This window comes from Oncorhynchus mykiss, chromosome 3 (assembly GCF_057628025.1).
Source record: "Oncorhynchus mykiss isolate SJ-2025 chromosome 3, ASM5762802v1, whole genome shotgun sequence".
Lineage (NCBI taxonomy): Eukaryota > Metazoa > Chordata > Actinopteri > Salmoniformes > Salmonidae > Oncorhynchus > Oncorhynchus mykiss.
The window spans coordinates 19,954,060-19,967,718 of NC_143024.1; the positions used below are offsets into that span (position 1 = coordinate 19,954,060).

Consider the following 13,659-nt stretch of genomic DNA (forward strand, 5'->3'; position numbering starts at 1 on the left):
CTCCAGATCTCTCCTCTCTAGGTTGTACCAGGAGATGCAGCTGGCTGTAGGAACCTCCAGATCTCTCTCCTCTCTAAGTTGTACCAGGAGATGCAGCTGGCTGTAGGAACCTCCAGATCTCTCCTTTCTAAGTTGTACCAGGAGATGCAGCTGGCTGTAGGAACCTCCAGATCTCTCTCCTCTCTAAGTTGTACCAGGAGATGCAGCTGGCTGTAGGAACCTCCAGATCTCTCTCCTCTGTAAGTTGTACCAGGAGATGCAGCTGGCTGTAGGAACCTCCAGATCTCTCCTTTCTAAGTTGTACCAGGAGATGCAGCTGGCTGTAGGAACCTCCAGATCTCTCTCCTCTCTAAGTTGTACCAGGAGATGCAACTGGCTGTAGGAACCTCCAGATCTATCTCCTCTCTCCTCTCTAAGGTGTACCAGGAGATGCAGCTGGCTGTAGGAACCTCCAGATCCATCCTCATGTCTCCCTACTCACACTACGCACTACAGAGCAACAAGTGAGAGCCAGCATGTGTGGTTGTGTATGTCTGCATGTGCAGAAAAACAAGATATCACATTTACGTATTCAGACCCTTTACTCAGTACTTTGTTGAAGCACCTTTGGCAGCGATTACAGCCTCTATTCTTCTTGGGTATGACACTACAAGCTTGGCACACCTCTATTTGGGGGGTTTCTGCAGATCCTCTCAAGCTGTCAGGTTGGATGGGGAGCATCGCTGCACAGCTACTTTCAGGTCTCTCCAGAGATGTTCGATCGGGTTCAAGTCCGTGCTCTGGCTGGGCCACTCAAGGACATTCAAAGACTTGTCCCATAGCCACTCCTACATTGTCTTGGCTGTGTGCTTAGGGTCGTTGTCCTGTTGGAAGGTGAACCGCTCTGGAGCAGGTTTTCATCAAGGATCTCTCTGTACTTTGCTCCGTTCATCTTTCCCTAGATCCTGACTAGTCTCCCAGTCCCTGCCACTGAAAACATCCCCACAGCATGATGCTGCCACCACCATGCTTTACCGTAGGGATGGTGCCAGGTTTCCTCCAGACGTGATGCTTGACATTAAGGCCAAGGAGTTCAATCTTGGTTTCATCAGACCAGAGAATCTTGTTTCTCATGATCTGATAGTCCTTTAGGTGCCTTTTGGCAAACTCCAAGTGGCCTGTTATGTACCATTTACTGAGGAATGGCTTCCGTCTGGCCGCTCTACCATAAAGGCCTGATTGGTGGAGTGCTGCAGAGATGGTTGTCCTTCTGGAAGGTTTTCCCATCTCCACAGAGGAACAATAGAGCTCTGTCAGAGTGACCATCGGGTTCTTGGTCACCTCCCTGATCAACTTTAGAATGAGGCTCTTATTGGCAGACTCAACAGCCTTGGTTTCTCAAATTATTACCTCGCTTGGTTCACCAACTAATTCTCCGATAGAGTTCAGTATGTCAAATCGGGGGGCCTGTTGTCCGGACCTCTGTTATGGTGTGTTGTGACAGTACATCAGGACTGTATACAGACTGTGTACTATAGTTTTATGGTGTGTTGTGACAGTACATCAGGACTGTATACAGACTGTGTACTATAGTTTTATGGTGTGTTGTGACAGTACATCTGGACTGTATACAGACTTGTACTATAGTTTTATGGTGTGTTGTGACAGTACATCTGGACTGTATTGACTGTATACTATAGTTTTATGGTGTGTCTGGACTGTGTGTCCAGTCTCTATGGGGTTGTGTGTGTGTGTGTGTTTGTCTGTACTCATGTCTGTAGTCATGCATGTGTGATTGTGTGTTTTAGAGACGCAATCTGTCCTGTGCGGTACGCCCTGTGTCAGTGTGTGAAAGGGGAGGGTCTTGTAACGGTGGACAGCCAGGGAGTTCTGAGGGCGGGGCCTGACACGGGATCCGCCCTGCTGGAGGTCATCGCTATGGAGACCTGTGGGGTCAACCAGACCCTGCTCATCAGCGTCCGGGTAAGTTGGTCACTTGTGTCCTTCGAGGGGATCCATTCTAAAGTAGACCTGGTGAGAAACTCAGCATCCACAGTTGACCCTAACTGGGACTGGGTCATCACTATCTGACCATGCTAGGGAGTACAAAAGTGTATTTGTGTGTTGTCTGCCAGGTGTCTCCAGTGTGGTTTGTCAGGCTATTCAGTGTGTCCAGCCTGTACAGTGTTGGAGGGGGAGGCCTGCCTGCCTTTCCCCTGGGTTGGACCATCAGAGTCAGGGCTCTCTGCTACGACAACCTGGGACAACAGTTCAACGCCCATAACACCCTCACACACATTACCACCAACAGGTAACACACACTGACATTACCACCAACAGGTAACACACACACTCTGACATTACCACCAACAGGTAACACACACACTCTGATATTACCACCAACAGGTAACACACACAGTATATAGTCAAATCTCTCTGTCTGTTTTATTTTCCTTAAAGCTGGGATCCTTCATGGTCAAACTGCCACGTCCGTTTGGGAAGCAAAGAAGTTACTGCCAACAACCAACACTGTTTCTCCTCTCAGACATCACTGCCCGCATGATAGAACAGCACAATAAATACAGATCATTTTTTACCATGCGGACGGAGTCTGCTGCCCTCTGTTTCTCCTCTGTTTCTCTTCTGTTTCAACAGCAAGACAAAAACCATAACAAAGGTGCTCAGGGCGAACAGTAGCGTTGTTTCCCCTAATGTGGATTCCATCTTTAAACACTCTTTCTTCTCTCTCTCTCTCTCGCTCTCTCTCCCTCTCTTTCTCTCTCTCTCTCTCTCTCTCGCTCTCTCTCCCTCTCTTTCTCTCTCTTTCACTCTCTCCTCTCTCTCTCTCTCAGGGATGACTTGGTGCAGGTGACTCCAGACTCAGACAGTCATTCCTTTGTGGTCCAGACAGTGTCTGGGGGTTTGACAGTCCTAGGGGTGCAGGCAGACCCCACCAACCCCTCCCTGAGTGACTACACCCCCCTCCCTGTCCTCCCCGCCATCTCTGCCCCGCCACACGCACTCAGGCCCGGAGACACACTCTGCTTCAACACCCCCCTGACAGGACCGCAAGGTGAGACACACACACAAGTTGTACAACTGAATGCATTCACCTGAAATGTGTCTTCTGTATTTAACACCTCTGTATCAGAGAGGTGCGGGGGGGCTGCCATAATCAACATCCACGTCATCAGGGCCCAGGGAGCAGTTGTTGTTGGAGGTTACTAGCTCTTAACCGCTAGGCTACCTGCCACCAAGACCTGGTCAGTCAATCGACTGCTCTTCACTCCGCCAGCCTCTAGCTGACTCGACGGTTAACACGTCAACTTCTAGTGAAACTTTGTTTTCATTTCAGCAATTTACTATCTGTGATGTGCTAGCTGTCTTGCTTAAGATTGATGTAAAAAGAAACATCAAAAACTGGGGCTGATATGCTTGATCCATTATTGCTGCAGCTCTCTGCCCCCTGCTTGCCGAATCATTAACCCATATTTTAACCTGACCATTATATCTGGTACTATTCCCAAGGTTTGGAAGGCGGCCCATGTACTCCCCCTTCACAAAAGTGGTGACCTAAATAATTATTGCCCTATTTCTAAACTTTCTTGCCTCGCTAAAATATTAGAATCCTTGGTTAATTCTCAGCTAAGATCCTTCTTATCTTTGAAATGTAGTCTATAAGTACATCAGTCGGGTTTTAGACAAGGTCATAGCATCTCTGCTCCATCCCTAGTTATAAATGTGTTTAACTGTATGGATAACAACATTGTGCTGCCCTCTTCATTGACCTGTCAAAGGCCTTTGATACTGTTGTTCACTCACTGCTCATTCACAAGCTGGCCTCAATTGGCCTGGACCAGGCTGCATGTAACTGGTGTGAAAATCATTTGACAGATGTGTGTCTACTGATGGTGTTAAATCAGGTTTCCTGGATACTATGAAAGGGGGTTAATTTTTGGTCCTGTAATTTTGACTGTTTACATTAACAATATCAACTTGTCTGTAAAAAGGTTTAACCTGCAATTGTATGCTGATAATACTGTTGTGTATGCTAACTACAGTCTGCCTTCATTGTATTACAGAAAAACTTTATTGACCTGAAATGAGTATTGAATGCAGGTGAAACTAAGTACATGTTGTTCTCTAGAGCGCATAAATACAACTCTGATTTAAGCATATGTACTTTGGATGGTGTCCATATTGATCGTGTCCCTGCTTACAGGCATCTGGATAGATGAAAAGCTGTATTTTAAAAATAATGTTGACGAATTAGTTAAGATGCTGTGAATAAAAATGGGCTTCTATAGAAATAGGTCCTGCCTCTCGATAAATAGTAGAAAGCAGATTAGTCAGTCAACGTTCTTATCAGTCCTAGACTATGGCGACATCATCTATATGAACGCAGCTGCTACTTCATTAACGCAGCTAGATGCAATTTATCATAGCGCACTGTGCTTTATTACGGGTGACAGTTTTAGCACTCTTCACTGCATTTTCTACCAGTATGTTGGTTGGCCCTCTTTGATGTCACTCACATAGGTTGATACATTGCTATGTTTTCATTTATAAATGAGTCCCACTGTACCGAACATCTTTACTGAACTTATGACATAGGAGTTACCACACCTGGTCTCAGGAATTGTTAACTCTGGAAATTAGTCCTTTTGTCTCTAATGAGTTAGGTAAATCAGCTTTTAGTTTTTTTGTACCTTATTTGTGGAACAATCTTCAAAATGTTCTTAAATGTGATGTTTTGGTTCCTCTAGGCCAGTTCAGAATGCTGATTGAGGACCTTTTTACTGATGAATGTCTCTTTTTCATGACCATGATTTTATTTCTGCTTCCATTTTGTATTTTTGAAGTGTGTATTTTCTGTCATTTCTGTCATTCAGGGCTCATCTGTAGAGACCTTGGTGTCAGTATGACTCCCTGATAAAATGAAGGGTCAAAATAAAAGAAAACACACACACACATCTCTCTCTCTCTCTGTCTCAGGCCAGCCAGGTCAGTGGAACGTGTCGTCTAGTCGTATTCTGCAGATTGACCCAAAGACGGGAGCTGCTCTGGCAAAGCATTCTGGGACGGTAGTGGTCTACTACAGACTGGAAGGTGGACAGCAGGCCCTCAGAGAGGTACAGTGCCTTGCGAAAGTATTCGGCCCCCTTGAACTTTGCGACCTTTTGCCACATTTCAGGCTTCAAACATAAAGATATAAAACTGTATTTTTTTGTGAAGAATCAACAACAAGTGGGACACAATCATGAAGTGGAACGACATTTATTGGATATTTCAAACTTTTCTAACAAATCAAAAACTGAAAAATTGGGCGTGCAAAATTATTCAGCCCCTTTACTTTCAGTGCAGCAAACTCTCTCCAGAAGTTCAGTGAGGATCTCTGAATGATCCAATGTTGACCTAAATGACTAATGATGATAAATACAATCCACCTGTGTGTAATCAAGTCTCCGTATAAATGCACCTGCACTGTGATAGTCTCAGAGGTCCGTTAAAAGCGCAGAGAGCATCATGAAGAACAAGGAACACACCAGGCAGGTCCGAGATACTGTTGTGAAGAAGTTTAAAGCCGGATTTGGATACAAAAAGATTTCCCAAGCTTTAAACATCCCAAGGAGCACTGTGCAAGCGATAATATTGAAATGGAAGAAGTATCAGACCACTGCAAATCTACCAAGACTTGGCCGTCCCTCTAAACTTTCAGCTCATACAAGGAGAAGACTGATCAGAGATGCAGCCAAGAGGCCCATGATCACTCTGGATGAACTGCAGAGATCTACAGCTGAGGTGGGAGACTCTGTCCATAGGACAACAATCAGTCGTATATTGCACAAATCTGGCCTTTATGGAAGAGTGGCAAGAAGAAAGCCATTTCTTAAAGATATCCATAAAAAGTGTTGTTTAAAGTTTGCCACAAGCCACCTGGGAGACACACCAAACATGTGGAAGAAGGTGCTCTGGTCAGATGAAACCAAAATGGAACTTTTTGGCAACAATGCAAAACGTTATGTTTGGCGTAAAAGCAACACAGCTGAACACACCATCCCCACTGTCAAACATGGTGGTGGCAGCATCATGGTTTGGGCCTGCTTTTCTTCAGCAGGGACAGGGAAGATGGTTAAAATTGATGGGAAGATGGATGGAGCCAAATACAGGACCATTCTGGAAGAAAACCTGATGGAGTCTGCAAAAGACCTGAGACTGGGACGGAGATTTGTCTTCCAACAAGACAATGATCCAAAACATAAAGCAAAATCTACAATGGAATGGTTCAAAAATAAACATATCCAGGTGTTAGAATGGCCAAGTCAAAGTCCAGACCTGAATCCAATCGAGAATCTGTGGAAAGAACTGAAAACTGCTGTTCACAAATGCTCTCCATCCAACCTCACTGAGCTCGAGCTGTTTTGCAAGGAGGAATGGGAAAAAATTTCAGTCTCTCGATGTGCAAAACTGATAGAGACATACCCCAAGCGACTTACAGCTGTAATCGCAGCAAAAGGTGGCGCTACAAAGTATTAACTTAAGGGGGCTGAATAATTTTGCACGCCCAATTTTTCAGTTTTTGATTTGTTAAAAAAGTTTGAAATATCCAATAAATGTCGTTCCACTTCATGATTGTGTCCCACTTGTTGTTGATTCTTCACAAAAAAATACAGTTTTATATCTTTGTTTGAAGCCTGAAATGTGGCAAAAGGTCGCAAAGTTCAAGGGGGCCGAATACTTTCGCAAGGCACTGTATAGTACAGCAGAGGGTTACCATGGAAATGAATGGGCCACCATGGTAGTGTTTTGCCAACAGGTGAAGGTGGACTCTCCAGTCATCCCAGAACTCTCTCCTCCTGATGATCGTTTTCTCACCAACTGGCCTGACGCAGCTGACTACACTGTTCCTGTGGAACTATACACCTCCCCCTTCAACACAGGTGAGTAGTAAATTGATACCTCTCTGCTCTCTCTCCTTACCTTGCTCCTCTTCTCCCACCTCCCCATCTCTTCCCCCACCTCCCCATCTCTTCCCCCAGCTCAGTGTTCCCTGTCCCAGAGGGAGGCCATAGAGAAGAGGCTGCAGCCAGCGGCAGAGTTACGGTGTTTCCTGCATTTCAGCGCCCCCTACCTCCAGCTCAACACGCTGCAGGCTGTGATGGTCACCACGCCTCACTATGACCTCGACACAGGTACGACAGGGACACAGGACTTCTCATCCCTATCCCATTGATAAAAATACCATGTCTCTAAAATGATACAGTAAATAATTATTTTACCAATTTTTGACTCTCTCCCTCAGGTGAATACAGCTGCAGAGTCTCTGTCCGTCCCCAGTCAGACTCCGTCCTCCACCTCCTCTCCTCCCTCTCTGTCTCCGTCGCTCTCTCAGCCTCTCTGCGGGGCCAGTCCCCCGTCCCTGTCCTCCCTCTCTCTGCTCTGTCGCTACCTCTCTCCGGACGTTTGGTACAGTTGCCGTACCTGCCTGCGTTCCACTGCCCAGTGTCTTTCCTGGTGCTATCTGCTCTGCATCCCATGGCAGAGTTCTCTGTGCTGGGCACCAAGGAGGTGCTCTCTGCCCTACAGGTGGGTCACATTTAACATTAAGCATTAGAGCATTTACAGCCCCACAATACACAATGCATACAGCTTTAAGACCTTGGCATAGACAGTATGGAGTGAATGCAATCCATATCTCTTCTCTCTCTGTGTTGCGTTTAGTTCCACTCTGACAGTACTGACGTGCTGCTATCTGAGCCCAGTCAATCAGACGGACATCTGGTGTTGTCTGTATACATTTCCACTTCCTGGGTCAAAAGTCAGGCCCTGCCCCCTCCTGCCAACATCACCCTCTCCAGCCACCTGACCCCACAGACTCATGCCCTTACAGTTTACATCACGGTGGACAGCGAGGTGAAGATAGGTGAGGAGCAGACTCACACAGAGCCAAAACACAGCTAAACACGACAATGAAAACGTTCCTATACAACAGTGTTTCCCAAACTCGGTCCTGGGGCCGCCCCTGGGTGCACGTTTTGGTTTTTGTTCTAGCACTACACACCTGATTCAAATATCCAACTCAACATCAAGCTTTGATTATTTGGATGAGCTGTGTAGTGCTAGGACAAAAATCATAACATTCACCCGGGGGGGGGGGGGGGGGGGGGGGCAGGACAGAGTTAGGGAAACCCTGCTATAGCCCACTGACTCACCCCTGTATCCACACATCTGGCCCTGTCTGAGTGTGTGTTCAGGTTCCACAGATCTGATTCGTCTACAATCTTCCTGGACTCAGCTCCTGGACTTCCATCTCATCCTGGTCTTTGCTGTGTTTGCAGTTATGGCCACTACTGCCACCTTATACATAGGTAACTATCTAACCACTCTTCACCACTACCTTGTTCATAGGTAACTATCTAACCACTCTTCACCACTACCTTGTTCATAGGTAACTAACCACATCACCACTACCTTGTTCATAGGTAACTAACCACATCACCACTACCTTGTTCATAGGTAACTATCTAACCACACCACCACTACCTTATTCATAGGTAACTATCTAACCACTCTTCACCACTACCTTGTTCATAGGTAACTAACCATACCACCACTACCTTATTCATAGGTAACTATCTAACCACTCTTCACCACTACCTTATTCATAGGTAACTAACCATACCACCACTACCTTATTCATAGATAACTAACCTCAGTTGGTGACACTTCTGTATTTGTCAGTGTTTAACTCCTGCATGCAGACGGTTCCTGTCCCGGTGGTCGGCCTGTACCCCAACACACGTCAGTACCAGTTACCTTTCCTACTATATTGGGGCATCAATTATTTTTTAACTTTATGACAAAGCTGGTGTGTGTTCTCCAGTGGAATGCAGCAGGACGGTGCGTTTCTCTCCCTGGATTAGACCCTCGTCTCCAGACACAGAAAGGATCATCCGCCGACGCAACTGGCTCTGGAGCACACGGTGACACTAACAGCCCTGTGAATGATCCATGTTGAAACCTTCCAACTAAACCATTTCCTGCCAAACGTTGTCAGCGTGTTGCGTTGGTCCATTTAAGGCACAGGTGTCAAACTCATTCCAGAGGGACGAGTGTCTGCCGGGTCTCGCCTCCCTTGTACTTGGTTGAATTAAGGTCACTGATTAGTAAGTTATTGTCCTCGCCTGGTTATTTAGGTCTTAATTGAAAGGGAAAAAACAGCAGACCCTAGGTCCTCTATGGAATGAGACACCCCTGATTTAAGAACAGTGGGTCTACTTGAACAGGGTCTCTAGGTAGTTGTTCAGGCATAGATCTATGACCAGCATACATTCCCCACATCACACCATGTTGTTTTCTAATAATAGTCAAAGATTGACAAGTAAACTGGATTCTTTAACAAAAAGCTAAACTTTATTAAGTGAGAGAGACCGGTGGAGTGATGTCATGCCAGGGGACGTTCTCTCTCTACATACACAAAGCAGAGCTCAACACCATCTTTCCTCTTCAGTTTCATCTCCACTTTTCCTCTCGCGTTGTCACTTCCTGAGCAGGGTCACTGTGGGGTCACTCGTCTCTCCTCCCTTGGGTCTCTCGGTCCAACAAGCTCCATTGCTGAGAGTCTAGTGCTGTTTCCTCCTGAATGAGCATCCTGGGTGAAAGAGAGAGTTAGTTATGGTCCCAGACAGATTTCACTTTTATATGGTAGGGAGAGTGAAGTCCAACTACTGTTTATTGTTAAGGCTAGACTGACAGCCTAGTGGGGGAAGGAGATGAGGATAGCTAAGGCCAGACAGACAGCCTAGAGGTTATTCAATCATTTAATCTAAACTGCGTCTGCGTAGCCAGGCGCTAAAATAAACGTGGTTCTATTTTTGATGCTTGACGCGCTGCAAGTCCCGCCTCTCCCATCTCCTCGTTGATTATTGAAATATGAACAAAAGGTCCACACACCAGTCGGCGGTGGTAATGTACTTTAAAGTTGGTTGCCAACCGACAAAGTCCACAGAAGGAGAGATGACTAGAAACTAACTAGGTTTCCCCTTTTATCTGTGGATTGTCAGAGTAGAGAACACACGATTGTGCGCAACTCAAAATTGGTCAATATTCTATAAAGATCCAGAAATAAAGGACCTTGTTCATTTCCCAGGACAAATTAGCTCACAACAGCTAGCTAGTTAAATGTTTTGCATCAACCTGAAAATTCTTTACTGAATTAGTTCATGAGGAAATCAGTCAATTAAAATACATTAATTTCACTTGACTGGGAATACAGATATGCATCTGTTGGTCTAAGATAACTATAAAAAAAATGGATCTCATGCTATTTCTGCACATTTAAAATGCAATTGTGTTCGTAGCTTATTCCTGCCCATACCGTAACCCCGGGGCACTCTGTACGTTGACATCAGCAAACTGCTCACCCACACGACGCCATACACGTGGTCTGCACTGCCAAATTCTCTTAAAACGGCATTGGAGGCAGGTTATGGTAGAGAACTTTAAATTCTCTGGCAACAGCCCTGGTGGATATTCCTGCAGTCAGCACACTCCCTCAACTCCAGACATCTGTTGCATTGTGACAAAACTGCACATTTGAGTGGCCTTTTGTCTCCAGCACAAGGGGAACCTGTGTAATGCTCACTAACAGATATTTTATTCCAGCTCATGAAACCTGGGACCAACACATGTTGCGTTTATCTTAGTATATTGTTCGTTTTGATATTTCAACCTGCGTGTCTGGTGTGGACATAAAAAAACATGGTCCATTCACTAGGAACTCATTGCATGCCAATATTGTCAATCATTAACACTAGGACAGACAAACTGACTGGTGATCCAGGAAACGGTATATAGCACCGGTCACTAAGCAAAGGTTCCACCTGGCAACAGCACAGATCATATAGTGATAAATGTTTAACGTCAAATCGCAATAAAGATTCACCCATTTTGAATGTTGTGTTTTTGTGCATCTCTGGGTATGTTCTATCAATTCCATTGGTCATTTCATGTGTATCTGAGCCATTGTCATTCAGGCCGGTATGATGCAGCACTGATATATTCCCATTAACTTCCAGGGTAGTGGGAGGCTGACTTTTAGATTGTAATACGGGGAGAGGTGTCTTCTCGAGTGAGCCATTTATCACATTTGTGATTTTCTTACATTGAAATGTGTAATTTAACAAAGGGACTAACCCCCCCCCCCCCCCCGTGTCTGCTTCGTCATTGCATGGTGCTGCTGTGAATGTCAGACTACGATGAGGCACATCGATCTGCAGGTTGAAAATGGTGAGATTGTAGACTCCTAAATTGATAGCTGTGAAATCACCTAAACAAACTGCACTAACTAGCAACTTCATATGCTGGTGTTGCGTTTAGATAAGTTTGCGAGCCAGCTACAGAGCTTTGCATTGTGGATTTTGTAGTCGACTTGAGCAGAGACAGATTTCCACACATTGCTACCAACCTTATCATAACAAAATGAAACATTTGTTTACCAACATATTGTCCACAGTTATGTAGCACTGTAAATGGTTTTGGGTGGAATTTTCCTCTAAGTTTTGTTATGATAATATTGTGAGGTCCCTGACCATTCCTAGCCTTAAAGACATTGCCAACCTGAGCTGTCAAGGGTCATGCTTCAATGGGGGCTATTGAAAAGCAATACATTAAATTATTTGGGTCATGGTCAGTAAAGTATGGGGGGAAAAAAATGACATTTTCAACTGGAAAACCAAAAGGAGTTTAATTTGACATCTCATCCTAAAGAGTTGCAGGTCAGACTTACAACTAGAAACAGAACAGACAGTATTATTTCTGTACACTAGTGTGTTCTTGCAGTTACTTATTGAAAGGAATCAGTGGAGACTCCTTCCAAACAAAAGACAACCACAAGGTTACTGTATGCCTTGGTTGACACCTCATTCACTCTGGAGACAATGAATGGGCAACACATAAAGGCATCAATTATGTCAAACAGTATTTTTCTATCCTGGACACTGTGTGGAAGGCTGAGGGTGTGTGTAATATAGTACCTTCTGTGAGGCGTGCTTTACCCCCTGTAGGTTGACACAGGACTGTGGAGCATCCGACACACAGGACGACCGTCTGGGCGTGACTGAACACTGTCGTGATCTTATAGCATCCTGTAGAGAATAGTTGACAAATTAACATTCACCTCAATGTCCTGAACGAGACCAACTCGTGTTTTCAGTCCCAACAAATCACACACAAATGATGTTCTAATTACTGTTGTGTTCTTGCGGTTATTGAAAGGAATCAGTGGAGATTCCTTTCCAAAAAAAGACAACCACAAGGTTACTGTATGCCTTGGTTGACACCTCATTCACTCTGGAGACAATGAATGGGCAACACAAAGGCAAGTCGCTACACATCCCTCTAGAAACAAGTCAGTCTCAGTAATAAATGACCACCAGACTGGATTTACATTTAAGTCATTTAGTTGACAATTTACAGAGCACATACATTTTTGTACTGTTCCCCTGAGAGAATCAAACCCACAACCCTTGCGTTGAAAGTACCATGCTCTACCAACCGAGCCACACTGGATCACATCTAGTTTACATTAGCCATGCAAACTCTCCCTTTGGTGGACTGACCAGTTTTACTGAAGACAGGCAAACCAATGACCTGTCAGTTGAATATGGTCCCACATCCCTAGATACTAAACCATGGTCAGTTTGGTTAACGTATTTATAAAAAATAAAATAAGTGAAGTCAGTTAGGAACACATTATTTACAATGACGGCTGCGTTTGGTGTGAGCAGAGCCGTGGAGTCACTTCTAGCTAAGCTACAGGGAGACACACTAACCTGGACATTTGACGTCCATAAAATACGAGTTAGGGCTCTGTACAAGACGCTTCTTCTTGTGACTCCTCTTCTCCTCCTCTGAGGTTGGGTGCAACAGGTCCTTTGCGAGCTGAAAGAGAAACCAGAGGGTGGCCATCTTAGAAAATGCAGATAAAGTTTATTTGATAATCTAGCTAGCTAACAAGTTAAAACAATGTCCATACGGGAGACGTGTACATAAGTTAGTATAATCAAAAACATTTTTGACAAATGTTCGTTGGGTAAACGCCTGGCTATTAACTTCAGTACTGGCTAGCCTACGCTTAACGTTAGCTTGTTTAGCTAAAGCCTGCGTACGTCTACTATCAAACATAAGTCAAGGAATGCGCATATCTAGTCAAACTGCATCGTGTACAAGCGCTGTCAAATGCTTAGAAACAATCACTAAACATCAAACTAGTTAGCTAGCTAGTTAGATGTCAGTCCATGCTTTCTATTGCATGTACGCCGCCATATTGCGTAAATTCAGCAGACCATAGCACGCGCTTGGCACGCAGTTTAAGATTGTACTAGCTATCCATTGGTTGAATAATCCCGAATATAAATACATCGTAATATTTGCAAAGTTCTAATACATCGATGGATGTGGTCATGTCCCGCTCAAACAAAATTCCCAAGGATGAAGCAAGGGTTATATTGCCTGTGTGCGCACTTACTGGCATGTTGGCGAGTTTGTAGCCGTTGCCGAAAAGAAGGATCAACCGGAAGTTGACAGTTAATAAATGAACGGGCCGAAGAGCGGGGGCCGGAAGTGTTTTGTCGCCATTACGTGTCAAGGAGGCGAGGCAAAGGAGGCCATGTTTGTGAG

At 44.9% G+C, this 13,659-nt stretch overlaps 2 protein-coding genes and 2 non-coding genes across 5 annotated transcripts in view; 1 reads left to right on the forward strand and 3 right to left on the reverse strand.

Annotated features, from left to right (window-relative positions):
* LOC110520846 (nuclear pore membrane glycoprotein 210) overlaps positions 1 to 9,028 on the forward strand; it is a 65,666-nt gene extending 56,638 nt beyond the window's left edge. Inside the window, exons 29-40 of the mRNA XM_021598276.3 lie at positions 418 to 503; positions 1,788 to 1,962; positions 2,115 to 2,290; positions 2,832 to 3,052; positions 4,975 to 5,111; positions 6,797 to 6,920; positions 7,020 to 7,172; positions 7,283 to 7,566; positions 7,702 to 7,903; positions 8,235 to 8,348; positions 8,722 to 8,781; positions 8,864 to 9,028. Coding sequence (XP_021453951.3) covers positions 418 to 503; positions 1,788 to 1,962; positions 2,115 to 2,290; positions 2,832 to 3,052; positions 4,975 to 5,111; positions 6,797 to 6,920; positions 7,020 to 7,172; positions 7,283 to 7,566; positions 7,702 to 7,903; positions 8,235 to 8,348; positions 8,722 to 8,781; positions 8,864 to 8,967 — 1,836 coding nt within the window. The 3' untranslated portion in view covers positions 8,968 to 9,028. The remainder of the gene's footprint in view (positions 1 to 417; positions 504 to 1,787; positions 1,963 to 2,114; positions 2,291 to 2,831; positions 3,053 to 4,974; positions 5,112 to 6,796; positions 6,921 to 7,019; positions 7,173 to 7,282; positions 7,567 to 7,701; positions 7,904 to 8,234; positions 8,349 to 8,721; positions 8,782 to 8,863) is intronic.
* A 343-nt stretch (positions 9,029 to 9,371) lies between these two features.
* Positions 9,372 to 13,592, reverse strand: LOC110520892 (small ribosomal subunit protein eS27). Of its 2 annotated transcripts, XM_021598339.3 has the most exons (4): positions 13,508 to 13,592; positions 12,813 to 12,921; positions 12,015 to 12,125; positions 9,372 to 9,631 (listed from the first exon to the last, which is right to left on the reverse strand). In XM_021598339.3, the coding sequence occupies exons 1-4, from the start codon at positions 13,511 to 13,513 to the stop codon at positions 9,603 to 9,605; spliced, it is 255 nt and encodes an 84-aa protein (XP_021454014.2). In that variant the 5' UTR covers positions 13,514 to 13,592; the 3' UTR covers positions 9,372 to 9,602. The 2 variants fall into 2 exon arrangements, with proteins under 2 accessions (XP_021454014.2, XP_036823763.1); XM_036967868.2 differs by lacking the exon at positions 13,508 to 13,592 and having other exon boundaries at positions 12,813 to 12,963.
* Positions 11,807 to 11,942, reverse strand: LOC118964373 (small nucleolar RNA SNORA13). Its single transcript, XR_005051422.1, has one exon. It is a non-coding gene; the product is annotated as a small nucleolar RNA SNORA13 (small nucleolar RNA).
* LOC118964372 (small nucleolar RNA SNORA13) lies at positions 12,227 to 12,361 on the reverse strand. The gene has a single exon (XR_005051421.1). It is a non-coding gene; the product is annotated as a small nucleolar RNA SNORA13 (small nucleolar RNA).
* Positions 13,593 to 13,659: the final 67 nt, after the last annotated feature.